This window comes from Panicum virgatum, chromosome 8K (assembly GCF_016808335.1).
Source record: "Panicum virgatum strain AP13 chromosome 8K, P.virgatum_v5, whole genome shotgun sequence".
NCBI lineage: Eukaryota > Viridiplantae > Streptophyta > Magnoliopsida > Poales > Poaceae > Panicum > Panicum virgatum.
In genome coordinates this window covers 1468154-1489932 of record NC_053143.1, presented here as the reverse complement: position 1 = coordinate 1489932, position 21779 = coordinate 1468154, and the positions used below count along the sequence as shown (strand labels likewise).

The following is a 21779-nucleotide window of genomic DNA, read 5'->3' as shown; positions in this document are numbered from 1 at the left end:
AAGGAATGAACAAATCCAAATTTTATTGTCTTCTAAATAAGGCAGTGACTTGAGTGAACTAGCCAAACTTGAGGCAAAGATGTTACTTTAGCGTTGTAAATATATGAAAAGGAAGCGATGTTAATTATAGTAAAAACGAAACCGAGTTGAGGTAAGGACCGTGGGCCTGTTGCCTGGATTTCACGGATTCTAACATCTTACTGATTTTTTGTTGCTTTGAGCAGCTACTGAATTGCGGGTGGTGACCTGAAAAGCCTGGCATTTGTGGTGACAAGTACTAGCAGACGCATAGCAGAGAGCAGTCAACAATCTTGCCGAGCCGGCAAGAAGCTTTAGTTTGACCACTGTGCTGGATTTTATTTGTTGGGAGTTAAGATGGAGTAGTTTTCTACCTTGATCGAAAATGATGGCACGTGTACATTCCAGCCACGCATTATGTGAAACCGAACATAGGGTAAAACTTAGGCACCATATTTTTCTGCAAATTTGATGCCCAGGTCAGGTGTAGTGTAATGAGATGAGGAAACATATCCAAAACGTCACAATCTCTCGAATCTCCTTTCTAGTCAGGGCCCTGTTTGGTTGGTGCTAGCACAAGCAGCACAAAAATTTTGATCAATAATTAGGAGTACTAAATAAAAACAATTTGCAAACCTAACTCCACAACCCTGCACTACTTCGCGAGACGAACCTAATGAAGCTTTTGACCATACGATTAGAGTATGGTTACTGTAGCATCACTGTAACCAATCATCAATTAATTACTGTCATTAGATTCGTCGTGAAAAGTTACACCCATCCGTGAAAAAGTTTTGTAAATAAATTTCGTTTAGTACTTCATACATATGAGATTATTTATCGGAAATCGTGTGTCGTAGTTGTGATAGCGCCTAGATCACACGGCATCGTTTTGGTTTCGCCACGATAGTCGAGGATAAGCAGCAGCATCCATGGCGGGCCTTGATATGATACTCTAGTAAACAGCCATTCAAAGCTGTCACAATCAATGATACCAACTGACATCTGGGCCCCACATGGCAGTCCTCTTTCCCCGGACGCCGCGCTCTTCCTCCGCCCTTCCCTTCACCTCACCTCCCATGGCGGTAGCCCCTCCACCCGCTCACCCTCGTCAGCCCTAACCCTAGATCCCACCCCCACTCTCACACCACAATCACAAACACAGACCGCACTACGCCACTCCTCCCTTGTCCCCTCCATCTCCTCCGTCCGTCTCCATGGAGGCGGGCACCGGCACCGGCTGCAGCGCCCGGACGCTGGCGGCGTGCGTCATCGGCGGCATTGTGCTGGGCGCCTCCGTGCTCGTTCCGTCCCTGCCGCCGCTCGACGCCGTCAGGCGCCGCCTCCGCCGCCCCGTGCGCGTCTACATGGACGGCTGCTTCGACATGATGCACTACGGACACTGCAACGCGCTGCGCCAGGCGCGCGCCCTCGGGGACGAGCTCATCGTCGGCGTCATCAGCGACGAAGAGATCAAGGCCAACAAAGGGCCGCCAGTTACGCCGCTCCACGAGAGGTGCCATCCCAGCCTTCAATTTCGCATCACCCTATCATTTCTTTTAGACTCTGATGATGCCATGCCATGCCTCGTGTAATTCTAGCATACGGTTGCGTGACACAGGTTTCTAAAGTAAGATTTTTTTCTTCTTCTTTAGTTACCTGTTCACAACCTCAATTTCAGCAGTTCACTTCTGTTTGGGATTTTTCGGCAGTATAAGAGTTACTGTGCAGTCTATTCCAAAAAGAAAAACAACAACTTTGCTTTATTGTACAACAACAACAACATAGCCTTTTTTCCCCAAGCAAGTTGGGGTAGACTAGAGATGAAACCCGAAAGAAATAAGTTCAAGGTTCAGACACATTGATAGCTAGTCTCCAAGCGCTCCTATCCAAAACTATCTCTTTAGAAATATTCCAATCCTTAAGGTATCTCTTAACCGACTCATCCCACGTCAGTTTAGGTCTATCTTTACCCCTCTTTACATTTTCGACCCGCTCAAGAACCCCATTACACACCGGCGCCTCAGGAGGCCTTCGTTGGACATGTCCAAACCATCTCAGCCGATGCTGGGTAAGTTTCTCCTCAATTGGTGCACCCCGACCCTATCCCGAATAACTTCGTTCCGGACTCTATCTCTCCTTGTGTGCCCGCAAAACCACCGCAACATCCACATCTCTGCTACACTCAGTTGCTGGACATGTCGCCTTTTTGTAGGCCAGCATTCAGCACCGTATAACATCGCCGGACGAATTGCTGTCCTATAGAATTTGCCTTTTAGCTTTTGTGGCACCCTCTTATCACAAAGGATGCCAGAAGCTTGCCGCCATTTCAATCAGCCAGCTGAAATTCTATGCCTATACTTTGCTTTATTGTAGATTAAAATAAAGCTGTCTTGGATCGATCACCACAAAATGGGAACAATCCTGAGGGTTTTATGTGATCTTGTGGTAGTTTGACGCTTTTCACATATATAAATACCCATCAAATGATCATTTGATATTTTTCTCAATTTCTATATTGTGTTATTCCTTTATATATGACCTGGCTGTATGGAGATTTATGTGTTTCTGTGGTGTTATGTTTCTGGTATCAAGTATGTTGCTCCCTGGTTCCTATATATTTTGTACAAGTTTCTGACTTTTCTCTGTTTTTTTTTTTTGTAATATACAGAATGATAATGGTCCGTGCTGTGAAATGGGTGGATGATATCATTCCAGATGCACCTTATGCCATAACCGAAGAGTTCATGAACAAGCTATTCACTGAGTACAACATAGATTACATTATCCATGGTGATGATCCTTGTTTGCTACCAGATGGCACTGATGCATATGCCCTTGCCAAAAAGGCTGGCCGATATAAGCAGATTAAAAGAACAGAGGGAGTGTCAACAACAGACATTGTTGGTACTAGTTCTGCTTTAGTTATTTTCTTTTCAGTTTTTATGTTAAACTTTGTTTTGCTAATATGATATTGAAGTCTGAAATAAGGAATATCTAGGTCCGAAATCTCAGTTGCTAGTTAGTGTGGACCAAGCCTCACATCTGTCCTTTATGTTGCAATTGACTCTAGATCTGTCAAAATCTGTCAAAAACTTCTTTTGTCAACAACTGTACTATTGAAAAGATTTCCTCAGCTGATTTGTCCTTTAGGAAATCATGTGAACCAGTGTCATATGAAGAAATGTTAAGGGATGAGCAGTCCACTATTCTTCTTGTTCCCATGACTGCATAGATCATAAATCTTCTGTTATACCCTATTCCTGGTTCAGAAATCCAATTTATTCAACCTTTTGGGGCCAATGTCATTTTTAGTGAGTACACCTTTTGCGGTGATGACAAGGCTTTATTCTCATTTTGATCAACTATTGCTTCATGATAGGACGGATGCTTCTTTGTGTTAGAGAGAGATCATCTTCTGATGCCCACAATCACTCTTCGCTACAAAGGCAATTCAGTAGTGGACATGGTCAGAAAGTTGATGATAGTGGATCTGGAAGTGGAACTAGAGTATCTCATTTCCTTCCTACATCTAGGCGAATAGTTCAGTTCTCAAACAGCAGGGTATGACTTCTACAGTTTCACATGCATTAATATATCATTCACTTTTGGTTTTTGAATAGTTTACTGATAAATTAATATGATTTTCTGTACCATTTACTAACAAATTACTGTTATCACAAGAACTGATGATCAAAATTGCTTGTTGGAGACCTTATATTGTCAATAGTGTCAATGTATTCTGGAAGTATAACAGTGGAATAGAAGCTGACAAGTCCTTGAATTGTCAGAAAAATCCAGTTGGTTGGGAGACCAACTGTTGAATAAATGCATTTGAAAACTGTTCATTGAATGAATGTCAAATTCAGTCGGCTATAGTATACTTTCATTTCTTGGGAGCTGGAAATGATTGATTTAATTTACTTGGTACAACTACTATTCTTGACATGAATTTGGAATATGGCCACCTGTTCTTTCTGTTGACCAAAAACTTTCATGATGCAGGGTCCAGGTCCAGATTCTCGGATAATTTACATAGATGGTGCATTTGATCTGTTCCACGCTGGACATGTCGAGGTAAATGTGATATTTCCTTCCACACCACATGCCACGCCCATTTATAGCAGCATAAGTGGCTTGTGGCTGTTTGTGCTTATGTTGATAGTACTTTTGTTTTGCCTTTTATGTTTTTGCATGGCAGTAAACTGATTTAGTCTTCCAAAACATAGCGATTCAGACAGTCTTTGTATTTATAGTTCCTTCCATGTAGATATTGCGGCTTGCTCGAGAACTTGGAGACTTTTTGCTTGTGGGCATTCACACAGATCAGACCATAAGGTAAAATCACGGTTGCATCTTTATTCTCATCATCTTTAGATGTTACGGCGATCAAGTTAATTCAGTTCTGCAGCAGTCCCTGTTTAAAGTGGATGCATGACATCTAAACGATTCCTTAGACATGACATCACTTGGTGTTTACTATACTTGCCAGTTCAACGCGAGGACGACATCGCCCAATCATGAATCTTCATGAAAGAAGTTTGAGTGTTTTGGCTTGTCGTTATGTTGATGAGGTGATCATTGGTGCTCCATGGGACGTTTCAAAAGACATGGTGAGTTTTCAGTGATGACATTACCTAACTTTTGTATAGAATGCATGATGCAACCATTTATAGTTGTTCCTTTTATGTGGTACTCTTATGTCAACAGACAGTGCATTTGCTGTAGGATCTGTAAAATTGTGCTTACTTTAACCCATTGAAAATCTCAATCCACATCGCATACTGACATGTTCTTATCCATGGATTAGCCTCATGAGCATGGTTAAATTAAAAAAAGAAGGTATGCATATCTTTGCATCCAAATTCTACCTTGGATGCAAACTAGGGTGTGTTTATTTCCAGAACTATCCAAATTCTAACATCTAAGCCCTATGCAAACTAGGTTTGAGCTTAGCTCAACTGGCCCATACAAGCATTAAGAGTTTGTACACCAGAAGTGCAGAACAGATGCCATCACCCATCAGTGCCCTCAGTTTGTTTACCAGTCCAAATTACTTGCATCAAATAACCAAGTGGAAGGCACATTACCATTTACATAATTTTGAAGGTTGACAGTTGAGCCGAACAAGGCCATGAAAATGACAATCTGCTGCAATTTACTTAGGACTATCAAGTTAATTGTTTGTCCAGAGTTAACTTACTTTCTCATTCTGGGTGCAGATTACCACATTCAATATTTCGTTGGTCGTTCATGGAACAATTGCTGAGAATATGGACTATGCAAAGGTTATTAAGTTGTGCTTTTATTTGAATATGCACATTTAGTGCAAAAATAATTGTCAATCATGTGTGTATCAGGATGATGCAAATCCATATGCTGTTCCAATGGCTATGGGTATTTACCATAGGCTGGAGAGCCCTTTGGATATCACTACAAGTACTATTATAAGGAGGATTGTTGCTAACCATGAAGCTTACCAGGTAACTGACGTGATCAGGTGGCTATGGGCCTTCTGTATGCAGCATGTAGACAGTAGTACAGTACATATTCTCGGTTACATACATGTTATTTGATTTTATCCTATTCATATCAATGATGTGCATATGAGATTTATTGTTTACTGATTTTAAAAGTGCTGATGCGGTATAGCTCAAGTTTAGCTTCTTGCATGTATACATTAAATACTGACTGTTTCCCTGGGATCAATGACCAATCCTCCCCCCTTATGTTTGGCAATGTGTTCTTTAATTTTTGGTGGTTGTGGTTCAGTTATTCTGGTCCATGGATCTGGTGTGGTTTATATTCATTGTTCGCTTTTTGCAGAAGCGGAACGAGAAGAAGGAAGCCAGTGAGAAGAAGTACTACGAGGGTAAAAGCTTTGTCAATGGGGAGTAAGTTACAACTAGACATAGTAAGGTGGATGAAGATTGTTGACTAGATGAGTTGAGATTCCAAGCCTCCTTCACGAAGGCAACAGATCCAGAGTTTTACCTAGCATGTTTGATGTTTTGCTAACTTAGCTTAGGAAGCATCATGTGCAACATTGATGAGGGATTACCAGAGGCGATCGATTACTTGGGCTAGACTAGAAGCATTTCTATCATTTCCCCCAGTGTCTCCAGCTAAAATTTTTCCCCTGTATATGCACCTTTGAGTTGTCGTTTCTGGCTGAGTTGTATTTTAGATCTATAGGTTTCAGAATTGTGTGGAGCAGTATGAATGTTGCCCTGATAAACAGTGTGCTGCTGATGCTCCTGTATGCGGATCTGAATGCAGTCCTTTTCTGGATGCGCATCAGAATGGATTCCGTTTCTCGCAAATTCCATGCTGCTTTGTTGTGTTGTTGAAGTGAATGGACGTGGACCGTCTGTTTGCGACAGCAACTGTGACTGAACAAATGGTTGCTTTGCTGGGCCTATGGGCTCCTGTCTGCTTGGTCGCAACTTGTGCTGTCATCTGCCCACTGATTGATTTGGTTGCCAACATTGGTTTGACTTTGATCTTAGATTAGGGGACTGTTGCAGAGGGGAAGAGAGGAGCAAATAAACTGTTGTCTAGTCGTCAGCAGCTTTGCATCGTCCATACACGTATCAGAAAGCAACCATTCTCACAGGGGTTGAGCTGGTGGGATCTTGAGTATGCTGTCTATCCAAAAGGGCATAAATCGATTTATTTCTTGTAAAATTTAACAAAGCCGTAAGCTTGTTAGTAATGGCAGTAACGGACAGAGCAGGAGCGTGTGCTGCTGTCAATAATTCATTTTTAGTTTCTGAACATTTGCTGCGATGGTTTTTCTCCATTTGTGATTGGATTATTGACAGCAGCTGCTTTGTGGGTGTGCAGTGCACCTGATGCATCCTGCACTGTACTGGGCGGGGTCACCATCACCACCCGGCAGGGCATGCGCCTCCGACCTTGGCCGGCGACAGGATGACGAGACGTTGTTTGACGCGGCCGGAGGTGCCAAGGTGAGCCTCAAACCGCGCGCGGCGGCGACCAACATGAATACGGCTCAGAGGCATCATGGCTTGGCCACGGGGAAGGACGACGCTTTCTTGGGAGACCTTATGGTTAGAGATTTCTTGGCATCACGGCGACATTATGCACCATGAATTTTCTCTTCCATCTCCAGATCGATATCCTTGATGAACGATGCTCTTGCCTTCAGTCGTGCTAGCTTTGTCGCGCAAGATTGTCTGGCCTCGTTGCTTTATGGTCCCCTGCAGCTTGGCTTCCTGATCTGCTCAGGCGATGATCTATCTGGATGACCCAACCCAACTCCCCAGTGTCTTCGTGTCTGTCGTCGTCTACAAGTTTCTGAATTCTGACTCTAAATAAGGCACTATGCATGGTAGTCTGCCCATCACATCCGCACCGGCCAATTTTGCTGATACAATAACCTTCGGGATGACCATAATCGCCACCGACTCGTCCTAACATGTCATGGTTCAACTTTCACGGAATGGTCTGATAACAATATATGATCACGCGTAACTGGAGGCTTGAAGCTGGCTTCAAAATACAGAGAAAAATGTTCAGGGTGTCATTTTCGCTCACTATTAAGTACCATAATCACATTCTGCATTCTTGTGCGTGATTTGTGATAATGTGCTCTAGTCCGAAACTCTGAATGTACTGAAATTGTACCAGCTTGGTTAAAACGTCGTCATCGATTGGCTTGGTTAAAACGTCATAATGGATCCTTATCTTTTCTTTTTGTTACTTGAGTGACTAAGAAACCTCATCACATGACCCTGGACGCTAATAATTGCCTACCCCCTGAGTATGAGTGGCAACCAAAAAAAAAAATCAGCATGACGTTCCGCCTAACATCTCAATAGTGACATGCGTAATAATAGCTGGTTTGAGAATCCAGATCAAAATTGCTCAGTCAAAAATGTCGTTTTCAGTCACTATATACATATATACTATCATAATCACATAATAATTCTTAGCGCCCTCGAGCCATGGTCATCGTCGCCATCATCACTCGCATTACATGATGTCGAATGTGGGGTCGAGAAGCAGGCCAGATGTTAATCCTTATATCATCTGATCCAAAAGTTTGTTCATGGAAAGCACAAAAGCAGATGGAACCGCAGCAACGACCAAACAAGTGTCACCATTTGAGTCATTCATGTATCTATTCTGACTCATAGGATGGCAGCTAGCTAGTCGATCAGCGCTCAACTTTATCCAGATGATGCTTTTAATTGGTGGGCAGTCATTTGCAAGGAAAATGTCAAGAGCTTAAGAATGTTTGCATTTTGGCAAGCTCAGAGTCTTTTTTGGGCTATCATCACTGCGGAGAGCTTAAGAACCTCCTGCGTGTCGAGTATCTTCAACTTTCGGGTGAAACCACCACTACAATACGGGAATGCATATTGTTTTCAAATGTTTTAGTCACAAATAATAATTTTCCACAATCAAGGATTAATCTTTTATACCACTATATGTTGCCGTCTCATCTCCTCTTGTGAATTCTGATCAAATAATTTCCAAAAAATAAAAGAAAAGAAATTGTCGTCAAATGGTATAGTAGGCGTGCATCCAAATGAAATGGAATGATGACGCAGTTGCAGACGTATAAAGCTTTGGTGGTTTTGGGCGTTTGATTATCAGACAGCAGCCGGGTGCCAATGCAATTGTCATTATATATGTTATTGCTGACATGCATGTAACGTGAATAATGTTCTGGTAACATAATGAAATCTTTATAGTTTGATGATGTCCATGTGTTGCCTGGTGAGATGCTGCGCCACACAAAGAGCACTATAGTATATATATATATATATATATATATATATATATATATATATATATATATATATATATATATATATATATATATATATATATATATATATATACCCCTTTACTACTGACAGAGAAATGTCAATCGCTTTCATTAACTGGCACGCACAACTGCACAAGCACAACATCTATGTGTTCGGTCTATTGCTCGATGGATGACCGTGCACACAACTTCTCTTTTCTTTTTTCTTTCCAATAAGAGTGATCGAGATTAGCTGTTTCGATTGGACCCCTTGTTGATAAAAGTTTATGACATTTTTGGATTACTTGGAGTTCCACAAGTTTCATGGAGCAGCCTAGTTTTTAATTTTGGGGCCCTTAAAACACTCTGAATATAATGAGACGGCCTTAAGTTTTCATTTGTTTTTTTTTGGTTTCGAATACGTAGGAGAGCTGCATATCATTGTATTAAGTAGAAAGTGAGAAAAAAAAATTCAATTATAGGTCTTCTATTTGATTTTTAGTACTCGCTTGTCGATGGTTATTTTCTAGGTAAAATATTGCACTTTGGACACCTGATTTTTGGTCCAACATTTACCAATGAGTTTCTAATAACAAAAAAACTGCGTGTCAGCTTTTTCACAATTTGAGTTGATTCAAACAGAAACAGGGATAAGTCTCTATGGCCTTCATGTGTATATATTGCTCTCCGTATTCTGCACAAGCCCAGTCATTTTCGGTCCTTAATTTAAGCGCGCGAGACAAGGAGGCACTGGTGTGTCTTCCTCTTTCTTCCATATTCTCATTCTCACCATCACCAAACCGAAAACCACACCATGGTTCATCGTCTCCGTGCCATCTCCCTCACCGGCTTCACCATCCTGCTGTCCCTCGCCCTCCTCTTCACCTCCCAGCAAGCTCAAGGTACGCACATAGTTTGGTAGATCAATCATCCATCTATATCGCTAGCTGGCCGTCCATCGATCCATGGATTCCATGCATGTTCTCTATCTATCTATCATCGGATCATGCTCTTGATCGATTCAGTTTGTGATCCCCTCCCTGGTGGGCAGGAGCCAGCAGCAACTTGGGCCGCCGCAGCGGCAAGGAGAAACGACGACAGGCGTCGGAGGAGCACTACGTCCCCGTGCGGAGCGTGGTGTACCGGTCGCGGTCGGTGGCGGCGGCGGCGACGGAGGCGGTGGGGTACGAGCCGTTCGAGGTGTGCGAGGGGTGCAGGTGCTGCTCGACCTCCAACACGAGCAGCTGCGTGGACACGAGCTGCTGCTACGCCATCGACTGCAACCTCCCGGGGAAGCCCTTCGGCACCTGCGCCTTCACGCCCCAAACCTGCGGCTGCGGCGGCACCACCAACTGCACCCAGCCCTCCTGATCCATCTATTAATTCCTGATTACTCATTTCGTGTTCTTCTTTGACTGACTCTCAAATCTCAATTTGGGTCTGAGACTGGGCTCTGGGGTTTCCTCAACCTTTTGTGTTCTCAACTTCTGATAGATGACTGATCTGAAAAACAATATAGAGGATTAATTCAGGGCCGGATTCTGTTTGAAGGAAGATGAATATGGTATGCATGGTTGGTGTAACTAGCTACTGCAGCAAAAGTTTCTGCATTCTATTCTTTCACCAGATATTGAGATTTCTGTAGACGGCTTTCTACTGTGGATTTGGTTTGTGCGTCGTTCCGGCCGTTAGTGTCAGACTCGGCGGCTGCTGTTTGACTTTTGACTCTTTGCAAGACAAGTATTGTACTGTCAGAGTCAGAGTCGGCGGCCTAACTTGTTGTCGTATACTATATACAACAACTAGATGAAGTGCGGTAGCTAAAGAACCAAATTAAACCTGCTCCAGTTATTAAATTTATTAAAACAAACAAAGTGTACTATTGTTAGTATGATAGTATCTGTAACACACGTGAGGTTACTTATTCAGCATGAAGGATTAAAGTTAAACACACACAAATCAAAGCCACCAAACTAGTTAGTACAAGATGCTCTGTTTGTCTGTCAGGCATGCAGCTCACCCTAGGAAAAGCATCTCTGTCAGGCCAAATATATATAAAATCAGACCAGACTGTACACTGTGGACATGTTTCTCCAGAGGAAAAACAAAATAAACAATGTAGTATTTCATTCCTCTGTATAGCCCCATGAAGCAGCTTGTTTCGTCGAATTTCAGGCACACATTGAAATTTTTATTCCTTACACATCAGTAGACGATCGGTTCGTGTACTCCTGCGCCAGTGCTCCGAAGAGGGATGATCCCTCGAGCAGATTCTTAGGCCGGTAAAATTCCTTTGCTTGTCCTGGTACCACAGAAATTGAAACATATCGTTATACATTGACAGCATGCTGGAACTGGGCAGCTTGAGCTATAATTATAAAGATAGGTGCTAGCAAATACTACCATGAAGCCATGAACTTTATATAGTATCTGAATGTAGTATTATTGTGAACATAGGGTTAAAGGTTAGATGGCTACCTGCATCAATAACCGCGAATCCAATTCAACACTCGCTCGCTGTTTCAATTCCACCCGAGAAGTCTCGGCGCTGCTTGATCCCTTTCTTTTTTTTAATCCCGCGCAGCCGCACTTGCATTTCATTTCCTTTTTCCTATTCATGTGGGGCCCGCTGGGTTTGTTCATGACGGCGAGCTTATATATTAGACACAAAATTTATATCTGTTGTGTACCAATTATAAGTTTATGTGCAAATCTTTTTATGCATGTCAATAAGTTAGGCAGAGATTATTGCATATAGTTTTTGTGCATAAGTTATGTGGATAAATTTGTATCATGTCAATAAGTTTGGCCAAAAGTTTTTTGGCATTTATATTTGTCATGAATAAGTTATGTAGATAATTTTGGTCAGTCAATAAGTTAAATTGCAAGATTAACTTTTTACATATCTATCGCATAAGTTATGCACATAGATTACTAGTTGAATGCCCGTGCGTTGCTACGGGTGACAAAAAAAATTCATAAGAATTTAGAGTAATTCAATGTCAACTAAAAGGCATAATAAATAACATTGTTCCAAACAATTTAATCCACTGATTATCAATTTTCAACGAAAACTTTTTATACCCGTGTGCCTACTGCAACAAAAAAAGAGGAGAGAACAATATTCAGACCCTTGTAACACATAGTACGAGCTTTCCTATCATGTATTACATCGTAGTTCCAACCAATTCTGCATGATAATAAACCGGTATCCTTTCATCTCAGAACATTTCCAATAGTAACTTAGGCATCACAACTAAGCTAAAAAAATTATACGGGGGAATCATCCTAAAGGGATCCCCATAATTTCATTCTCTAAGCTCTTAAAATCCATAAAGTCCCCTTGCATGCCCTTCTCCCTTCCCAATCCTAGAAACCTGCTGAAAAAGTAGGTTGCCTTACAATGATTTGGAAAAGGTAAAAATAAAACAATTGACTTGCACATGAATTTCTGAGATAACTTTGCTTCTCCTACCTGGACCGGCATTGCTCTCTTATCAATCCATTTCTCATGTTATCTTCATGCAATCTGAAAATAAATAGAACAATTCAGAATCATTGTTCCAGTCTAAACAGTAAACACAGCCAGCAAGTATAATATGGGTATATAACAATAGCACATGCTACAAAGAAAGTTTTTTCATTAAGTTTGTCAATGAAAAGTAAATTGCAGCTGTCACATTTGAAACTAAAGCGCCCGTGATGGACCTATACGTTGCCAAACCTGGCAAACAAAGTGAGTCTTTTTCACTGACATGAATATCTGAATATCATGGAATGGACTGATTACATGGTAGTTACTATCGTGGCATCACGATTGGGAGGAGCGATGACTAACGTTGGATCTGTGCATGACCAGTTTTTTTGTTGCACCAGTACTGACTCTAAATTTGCAAATTGGTTGTTTTAGGCCAATTGATGCAAAACGTTGTTAGTGTACCCATAACTGGTGATTTTATAAGGGACATGTTGATGTAGAAGTAGAATTGAGGGGGAAGGTATGAACCTTGATGCAGCCAATGTTGTTGGAATCAAATCCTTCCATGATCAATGTTGTATATATCATCGACTCACTTTAGGCTCTTTGACAGCTTTTTTCAGAGGCAGTATGCGGACCTAGTGGAAATTCAGAAACATTCAGAGTTCAGAATCTTGACACATATCAAGACCATGCTAGCAGACTATTAGAGGCAGTATGAAAGTATTAATTGTTTCATCTACCTTGTCATGGACCCACTGTCACAAAGTTTAGATCATCCTAACAATAACTCAACCAATTTGACAAACCTGAAGTTACAGGAAAGGGGACTTATTTAGTTACTATTTCAGAACATCTGCACTTACTAATAAAATTATAAATACAATAGAAAGTGTCATGCTAGCTTAGAACAGAATATGTTAATTCAATACTTAAGTGAGGAGAACTTATAGCTCTTTTGAATGCCCGTGCGGTTAATTCAATATATTACCATATTTAGTTAACTTGCCGGGTCTGAAACTGTCGCCCTTTTCGATTAGCGTTCACTTTTTCCAAATACATATTCGAACAATGATAGTACAAAGATACCGACAGGCAAGTTAGCTCCAATCAAACATTATAGTTCAATATAACATCACAGAGACACATTTTCAGAGAATTGATTTCTAATGGTGGAGTGGAAGAAGCAGAGAAGAAAGGGCATCACATACCTTTTAGCAGACAACTCACAAGCAATGAACTATAAGCTTGGTCAGTAATCTCGTATCCTCAAAGTCCTCAGCCTGGTCAGTGGAAACGAAAGAAGATGTGAGAGAGTGATCAATACCAGAGAATGGACGGTAGAAATCCCTTCTTTTGGCAACACATATACTGGGCAAATCATCATATCAAATAATCTGATAATCAGACAAATAGTTACCTAGAATCATGCTAAGCACTATTCAGACGAAGTGTTAGGTTCACAAGAGTTGTATTAAGCAAGCTGGCCACAGCAATGACACCACAGATCTGCATTGCAAAATCTCAGTTAAAATTTATGCAATGTAGTTTGAAGATTCATCCAACAAATTCAAAATATGCAGATTATCATCACAACTAATGGATAAGGATCACAACAGCATTCTGAAATCATGGTGAGAAGAAATAATTAGTCAATAACAATCATTATAGATGAGCTAACAACCAAACATCATGCATCTCCTGACAACCAAACATGCTGCTGCCCGCTGACTTTAAGTTCATCTTCTTGTCCTCACACCCAAAGGTTTGCAAATGCCATGTGTTCTGGAGCATGACATGAAGGAATCGGCCTAGATCAGGCAGCATTAGAAACTGAAAAAGGGGGTGAGCTCGATTTCACCGCATGAAAAAAAAAACTAACAAGATTTGCATACAATCAGCGCTGAGATGTCAATCGATTGTTCAAACTCTCCAACACGAACAGCAAGAGGAACTCACCTACTCGGCGAGGAGGCACGTCGGGGACGCCACAGTTTGGCGCAGTGACGCCAGAGCGGAGCGGCGTGATGGCGCCGTTCTCGTTCAGCCGTGGCGTCGAGCTGGCCGCGCTGGAGTCGCGCGGCTCCGCGGCCCCGAGATGTCCAAGGAGGGGGTACAACCGAGTAGGGGCGCGCCGGCTCGACGGAGGGCCTACCGGATGAGGCCCGTGGGTCGGTGGCGTGGAGCTCGCGACGGAGGAGGCGCGCGAGTTGGCGGCGCCGAGCTGGCGGAGGCCGGCACTGCAATAGGGAGGCGAGGGCAGCGAGGGCGTGGCGGCGGCGGCGTCGGGCGAGACAGACGCGAGGATCGAGGGCGGAGCTGGCGGAGGCTGGCAGCGCGACGGGGCGAGGGCAGCGAGGGTGCGGCGGCGGCGGGCGAGACGGACGCGAGGGCTGAGGGCGGCGCGAGAGCGGCGGCGTCGGCGCAAGCAGGACGGCGGCACGAGCAGGACGGCGAGGGGCGGCGCGGCGGGCGAGGGGCGAGGCGGCGGCGCGGCACAGCGAGGGACGGCGAGGGGCGGCGTGGCGGGCGAGGGGCGGCGTGGCGGGCGAGGCGTCGGCGCGAGGGAGAGCGAGAAGCGGGGGGCGACAGCCGAGGAGGCGAGCGACCGGCTGTGTGGGCCGGGAGTGGGCTGCGTTCGGCCCACGCAGCGGGGGTGCGGGGAGGAGGCGACGCACGAACTACTGCTGCATTATAGGAGTAGAGATTGATCATATCTAATTTAGAGAAAGATATGATGTCCTCTTTAATTTAGTAGTAGATGTCCTAACCAGAATGTTAACAAAAGCTGTTAATCAAAGTCTAGTCAAAGGGGTCCTGACTGACTTTACCCCGAATGGTATAATGTCGCTCCAGCATACTGATTATACCCTGATCTTTTCCAGCAATGATATGGAACACCTTAGGTACCTGAAGTGTTGTCTAGGTTTATTTGAGCAAATCTCTGGGATGAGGATTAACTTTCATAAGAGTGAGCTGGTAGTGTTGAATCTAGAAGATGTGGAGGCCCATACTATTTCCCATCTATTTGGCTGCCCTTTGGGATCTTTACCCATGAGGTACCTAGGGGTCCCTCTACATTTCGACAAACTAACAAGAGAGGATGTCCAACCTATGGTAGACAAAATCCTTAAGAAATTAGCCAGTTGGAGGGGGAGACTGCTGTCCTCTGCTGCTAGATTAACTTTAATAAAAACCTGTCTAGCTAGCATTTCTGTCTACCTGCTGTCTTTTATTAAGTTCCCAAAGTGGGCCTTACATTTGTTGAATACCCACATGGCAAACTGTCTATGGGATGACACCAATGATAAACATAAGTACCCCCTGGTGAATTGGGAGACAGTTTCTATGTGCAAAGAGTTTGGAGGTTTGGGGATCCCCAATCTACGAGATCTTAATATTTGTTTACTTAGTTCTTGGCTAAAAAGGTATCAAGTAGACGATGACAAGCTCTGGAAAAATCTAATAGATTACAAGTACCGCACCAAAGAACCTAACATCTTCCATTCTAATACCCAGGGGGTCTCTAATTTTTTCAAAGGTGTGCTGTGGGCAGCTAATGATGCCAAGGTAGGTTTTCGTTGGAAAATAGGTAATATCCAGAGGGTTAGATTCTGGGAGGACAATTGGTTGGGCACCTCTAGTTTAGCAATTCAGTTTTGGCGGCTCTATGAGTTCGTTAATGAAAAAACTGGAACCGTGTGTGATTTGTGGGATGGCACTAATCTGAAATGTACCTTTAGACACACCGTCAACCAAAGCCTGATGAATAAGTGGCTAGAGGTCTTACAGTTGGCCTCGACTATAGTCTACTCTTTTGATGAAGATGTCTTAATCTGGCAATTCTCTACTAATGGGATCTACAACTCTCAATCTTTGTATAAGATTATTAATTTCAGAGGGGTCATCCCAATTCATGTGTCAGCTGTTTGGTCCCTGAATATACCTCCTAGGATCCACTTCTTCCTTTGGCTTCTGTCTAAAAACAAAGTCCTGACCAGGGATAACCTGAGTATTAGGAGGGAAGTAGAAGATGCTACTTGCCTTTTCTGTTCTGAAAAAGAAACTGTTTGCCATCTCTTTTTTGATTGTGTAGTGGCTAAATAGTTATGGTCGTATATCTCTGAGTGTTTTGGCTTTAATGTAGGTATGAATTTTGAGTCTATTGGTAGTATGTGGCTTAGTAAGAAAAAAGTTTACTGTTCACAATATCCTGACCTCGGCTGCCCTTTGGGGTTTATGGAAACTAAGAAATGAGCTTTGTTTCCAGAGTTTGAACTGGAGGGATGTCAGAATTCTAGTGACAAGAGTGGCTGTCCTGGCATAGAATTGGTCAATCCTGTGCCCGGAGACAAGCAAGCCCGTGCTATCTGGCTACATAGAGAAGCTGAAAATATTTGCAATGATGCTTGGGCGACTTACTGGATGAAGCAAGGTATGCCGCAAGCTTGGGTGGAGTTCTGGCGCCAACATAACTGAAGTTGGGACACGGTGGAGAGGACCTCGGGGCTGAGAAAGTTCATCAACAGGGAAGGTTTTCTGACTACTCCTGTCCCGGACTCCGCGTGGGTGCGTCATGAGTGAAGCTCCCTTTTGTTTCACCTAGCTGTTATCCTTTCTGAATGTTGTGCTCCTTTGTAAAACCTTGTGGCAACTATCTGGGTTTGCTGGCTGCGTCCAGTGTGTTAAGTGGGTTGATGGACTCGCCCTCTGAAAATGTTGTAATGGATGTTTCTGTCTTCGTAAGTAAGACGGGGGCTTTGGCCTCTGGAACTCTAAAAAAATATCTAATTTAGAGATGTAACTTCATAGAACAACATTTACATGTCAATTGATATAAAAATGCTGAAATGGTGTTATAAATTCTTTTTTCCAAGCAGTTAACGGTGCTCGTGCTCACCAAGTTAGACGGCAATATTATAATACATGAACTTTTTTTAGTATAACTTTTACCACGAAGCAGTGTAACCTATATACTACTTCGTAGAAGTTACCAAGCAGATAAAGGGAATGGGAACTTCATGGGTGGCGCGTTATGCCTCCAGGCGGTGTGGTGGGACCAGTGGGATCTTTCAATATATTATCACGTTGAAATCGACGCGGGGAAGAAGCCAGAAAGGAAATGCATACCGATGAAAAAAAAAAGCTGTCCAAAATCGCTCGCTAGTTTAGATCTTGGCACGCGCTCGCTAACTAGCCAGACCCATCAATAACCAGGACTCTGTCGCAGTCCATGACTGTTGGTATTCTGTGTGCAATGCAGATGACCGTACAAGCTGCAAACTCTTCTCGGATGATCTTCTGAATTGCAGCATCAGTTTGGGAGTCCACCGAAGCAGTGGCTTCGTCCGTGAACAATATTTTGCTGTGCTTCAGCACAAGGCCAGTCTCAGTGGGAGTTTTATGGGCACAGTTACCTAGACTGAGAATTAGGTAACTCTTCTCACATTCCATAAAACTTCATCCTTCTCCTTGCCATGTCAGCAAAAGTGGTAATATTTAATATCATAAAGTCCTCTATGAAACTCCCATTGAGACTGGTCTAACCCGACCAAGGCATAGTAATTGCCATTGTCTGATGCTCCAGTTCTCACCGTTGTCGATAACTGGATTAAGAAAAAGCACGTGTACCGATAATTGTGCATCAAGGCAATGGATCCATGGATAAATTAATTAAGCATCAGCATTAGTTAGTGACAGACCACTCCAATTCAATAGGTTAGCCATAGAATACACATTTTAAATACCATGCTAGTCACTACTGGAATCTACTTGTTTCCCTAGGGATATTTTCTTTCCCTAGGAAAACGCAAAACTTCGTAGGGAAATAAACTTTACCTAGGGCTGTGTTTCAAAATCGTAGGGAACTACTGATTTCCCTAGGAATCTGACACGTTTGTAGGGAGAAAGCAGAGATGACCTGACCACCGTGGCACGCAACGCCCTGGTGTCCTCTTTCCCTACCAAATTTTACCACACCCTAGGGAGTGAAGCAAAGAAATTTCACTGGCCGCCAAATATCATGTCGCGTGATTCAAAAATTTTCACCAGCCTGTATTTATCCGAACAACATCTCTCATTCTCAGCCATTCACTCTCTTGCCCCTCTCTCTCTTATCTCTATCTGCTCCACCGAGCTTGCGCAACGGCGGTACTCTGGATGGAGTGATGCGCTGGATCCCCGTGGAGCAAGCAGTAGCTCCGGCGAGCAGCGGTGAATCCCGGGGAGTGAGCTGCTGTGCTGCACGCGGCGGCCGTGCATCCTGGCGGCGACGGCGAGCTCAAGAGGCTACCGCATGCCCGATTCAAGGCGGAGCGGAGCGACAGCTGCAGCTCCGATGGGCGAGCGGCGCGGCAGCCTAATGTAATTGTCTGAATAATTAGTCTATTGATAATTTTCTAGCTCGAAGGTTACTGAGTTGGCGCTATTTTTGTTGTGCAAGTCCTAAGAGGAGAAAATGGAGAAGAACTGCAGTATTGGCGAGCTGCAGCATGGTGCGTGCAAGTTGAGAGGTTGCAGTATACCCAATGGCAGAGCATCCGGCGAACCGAGTGGCGCTAGGTGGAGCGGAGCGGCAACTGCAGATCCAGCAAGCAGAGTGCCTGCGGCTACAGGAAGCGGAGTGGCAGTCTCTATTTCCATGGCTAGCGAGGGTGAAGCTCAGGCAGGAAGAAGCTGCTCTTTTTTTTTTCTCTCTTTTCTTTTTGCCTTTTGATGATAGTACCAAATGAATGTTGCTTGTAATTTCAATCCAGATAAATAAACTTTTAATGTAATGTTTATACAAATGAATAGTACCAAATGAATGTTGCTTGTAATTTCAATCCAGATAAATAAACTTTTAATGTAATGTTTATACAAATGAAGTTGTTTAATATCAATCCAATGAATCCTTTTATCAATGAGCATTGCGATATAACAAGAAAAATAAATATTGGATTAACACATGCAAATGAAATATTATATTTGAGTATATGTCCTTCTTCAACAGTTTCCCTAGGAAAATAGTGCATCTTTCTCCGCTGTCCTGGCTCACTCCTTGTTCTTCCTGAGGAGGGAGGGTTCTGCCCGACAGGCTGTACTTCCACATCAGCGGCTGGAGGGTTCCGGTTGCGGGAGGCCCTCGTAACGCTTCGGGAAGCCATCTGTAGATTGGGTAGGGTTTTGGTGAGAGTGGGATTTAGATTATGTGATGTTTAAGTTGTTTAAATCGTATTTTTGAAAGGCAGTATCTAACTTCTGCCGAAAAGCACATAACTAATAGGCACACAAAACCAGACAACAAGCACAACAACTTTATTACTGCAAGGCAGGGTACAACATGGGTAAGGCCAAACGCGTACTACACGTCCGGGTACACCGCTTCAAAAGTAAAGGGGCACAGATCTTCTTCGGACCACGCGGCTTCATCCCTTGACGGTCGCTAGCACTTTAGGCAGACTCATCGGCTTGAGTGGGTTCCTCCCTCGGAAGGGAACTCACGTCCTCCGGGGAAATGAGTGGTCCTGGCTCGCCGTCCACTAGACCTCCGTTTTCCCGGGGTTGTATCGTGGCTTCTCTTGCGGCGGCGGCCGTAGACCTTCCAGGGTTCTCGGGTGGGGCTAGTGGGTTTCCAACGAGTGGTCCCCATCCTATGACGGGTGTTCCGAGCAGAACATGGTCTTCTCCTATTGCCGGGACTGGGGTTCCACTGCTAGCCCATTCCTGCATGCGCTGGTCCCAGGCTTGCCTGAGGCTCTCCTGAGCAACTGCTTCACTGCTGACCGCGGCTGCGGCTCTTGCCTCAGCTTGGACTGCTCGGATCTGTTGCAGTCTGACTGCGAGCTCTGCTTGCTCGGCTCGATGGGTCTGTTCCCTTAGCAAGTTGGCTTGCTCATCAAAGAGCTGATCCAAGGAGGCTAGGTAGGTAGCTACTTGGTACAGGAGAACTTCTTCATGGCGACGCCATTCCAGGCTTCTCATTCGAGCTTCCCAGACTGGAGTTTTGATGGCTGGTGGGAAGAACCTCATTGGTGTGGGGGTGAGGTGTCTTTCGAAAATCCGGCACCGGTAACGAAGTGCTTTCCTGACGGCTAGGGGATAGGTGTCCTGGTGCCTAAACCCTGTAGCAGTCACTCGCCATGACTGGACGTCGGGGTAGCGGTCACTCCTGGCGATGACTAGGATCACCCTGCAGCGGAGAGTGCCATGATGCTCGTACTCTCTGCTGTAGTACCTTGGGCGTTCCGTGACTCCAAGGCTTTCCAGGGCGTTGATCAAGAGGCTGGGGAAACCAGGTGCAGCTTGGCAATCGCCCTGGGTCCATCCTTCCTCAGCCATCTGAAAACAAAGATAGGGTGAAAAACTTGCACAAATATTTGAGGTACACAAAAGGGGTAGATGACATTTATTACAACATGGTGGGGGTACAACTTCATGGGTACACGATTAAAAGTCCTAGCTTGGGTGCTACTCTGATCATGGGGATTTTTCCTCGATCCTAAGGGGGCGCTTCTTCAGTGGGAGATACTGATCTATCATATCATCCTCGGTCTGAGTTCCTTTATCCCAGTGTGTTTCTTCAGGTTCTTCCTCTTCAGTTTGAGTTCCAACATCCCAATGGGTTTCCATGGGCTCTTCCTCTTCGGTCTGAATGCCTACATCCCATTGAGCCTCTTCGGGTTCCTCTTCTTCGTCTTCCTCTATCCATCCACCTATTCCCCAGCGAGCCTCGTACCTCCGCATTCGGGCTTGGAGAGCGGCTAGAGAATTCTCGGCGCGTGTGACTCTTGCCTATTGTTCTTCCAGTTCTGCCTCCTTTTCTTCCATTTGGACTTGGAGGGCGGCTAAGGAATACTCGGCATGTACGGTCCTCGTCCGTTGTTCATCCAGCTCCTGGGTTGCCTTTTCTGCTCTGTGGATTTGCTGCTTCAGTTGTGCTGCTTGCTCGCGGTAGAGCTCATCCAGGCCGGTGAGATAGATGGATAGGTGGGATACTGTGTCTTCCAGGTCTTCTTCTTCCCTTCCGAGTCCTCTCATCCGGGCAATCCATGTGCGTCCTCTTCCTTCAGTCGGCGGGAAAAATCCCATAGGAGTCCGCTGGAGGTGATGCCTGTAGATCACACGTAGACGTCGTAGGGCTTTGCGGGCGGCTTTTCGATAAGTGTCCGGGAAACGGAATCCAGTGGTGGAGATAAACCAAGGGTCCACATCAGGATAGCGGGTGCTTCTTGCTATGAAGATCATCAGGTCACACCGAAGAGTGCCCTTGGAGTCGTATTCCCGGTAAAGAAACTCTGGCGAATCCACAACTCCGATGCGTTCCAGGCTGAGTATCAACAACTTAGGAAGGCCGGGCTCTGCGAAACAGATTCCGCCGATCCATCCATTGTCAGCCATCTGGAACAGGGCAAGAACCAAAGGTAAGTGTTTGTGTGAGGAAAGGTTTAAGGATAGAAAAGTCCTAAGGTGAAAGGTCCTGAAAACGGGTTTCGCTCCTAGGGTCACGTCCTACGGCCAACCTAC

At 44.3% G+C, this 21779-nt stretch overlaps 3 protein-coding genes across 4 annotated transcripts; 2 read left to right on the top strand and 1 right to left on the bottom strand.

The window, feature by feature from the left end:
• Positions 1-1022: 1022 nt before the first annotated feature.
• LOC120643462 (ethanolamine-phosphate cytidylyltransferase-like) lies at positions 1023-7711 on the top strand. 2 transcript variants are annotated; one of them, XM_039919824.1, is made up of 9 exons: positions 1023-1534; positions 2690-2925; positions 3401-3582; positions 4024-4095; positions 4289-4356; positions 4511-4631; positions 5241-5306; positions 5379-5501; positions 6865-7711. In XM_039919824.1, exons 1-9 carry the CDS (start codon positions 1236-1238, stop codon positions 6871-6873), a joined length of 1176 nt encoding a protein of 391 aa, XP_039775758.1. In that variant the 5' UTR covers positions 1023-1235; the 3' UTR covers positions 6874-7711. The 2 variants fall into 2 exon arrangements, with proteins under 2 accessions (XP_039775758.1, XP_039775757.1); XM_039919823.1 differs by lacking the exon at positions 6865-7711 and adding an exon at positions 5845-6341 and having other exon boundaries at positions 1027-1534.
• Positions 7712-9484: 1773 nt separating this feature from the next.
• Positions 9485-10423, top strand: LOC120643461. Its single transcript, XM_039919822.1, has 2 exons — positions 9485-9699; positions 9849-10423. The coding sequence occupies exons 1-2, from the start codon at positions 9612-9614 to the stop codon at positions 10166-10168; spliced, it is 408 nt and encodes a 135-aa protein (XP_039775756.1). The 5' UTR covers positions 9485-9611; the 3' UTR covers positions 10169-10423.
• A 1374-nt stretch (positions 10424-11797) lies between these two features.
• Positions 11798-16352, bottom strand: LOC120646464 (vegetative cell wall protein gp1-like). Its single transcript, XM_039923026.1, has 3 exons — positions 16222-16352; positions 14235-14962; positions 11798-13784 (listed from the first exon to the last, which is right to left on the bottom strand). Exons 1-3 carry the CDS (start codon positions 16350-16352, stop codon positions 13750-13752), a joined length of 894 nt encoding a protein of 297 aa, XP_039778960.1. The 3' UTR covers positions 11798-13749.
• Between the last annotated feature and the right edge of the window lie 5427 nt (positions 16353-21779).

Excerpts from the sequence above, each read along its gene's own strand:
- LOC120643462 (XM_039919823.1), top strand. The coding sequence starts at position 1,236 with ATGGAGGCGGGCACCGGCACCGGCTGCAGCGCCCGGACGCTGGCGGCG. Across the intron at positions 4,096-4,288 it reads TCCACGCTGGACATGTCGAG|ATATTGCGGCTTGCTCGAGA; the intron begins GTAAATGTGATA and ends CCTTCCATGTAG. Across the intron at positions 4,357-4,510 it reads CACACAGATCAGACCATAAG|TTCAACGCGAGGACGACATC; the intron begins GTAAAATCACGG and ends TATACTTGCCAG.
- LOC120646464 (XM_039923026.1), bottom strand. The coding sequence starts at position 16,352 with ATGGCAAACAGTTTCTTTTTCAGAACAGAAAAGGCAAGTAGCATCTTC. Across the intron at positions 14,963-16,221 it reads GAAGAAGTGGATCCTAGGAG|CAGTAGTTCGTGCGTCGCCT; the intron begins GTATATTCAGGG and ends CCTATAATGCAG. Across the intron at positions 13,785-14,234 it reads CGTGCCTCCTCGCCGAGTAG|ATCTGTGGTGTCATTGCTGT; the intron begins GTGAGTTCCTCT and ends TTTGCAATGCAG.
- LOC120643461 (XM_039919822.1), top strand. The coding sequence starts at position 9,612 with ATGGTTCATCGTCTCCGTGCCATCTCCCTCACCGGCTTCACCATCCTG. Across the intron at positions 9,700-9,848 it reads CACCTCCCAGCAAGCTCAAG|GAGCCAGCAGCAACTTGGGC; the intron begins GTACGCACATAG and ends CCTGGTGGGCAG.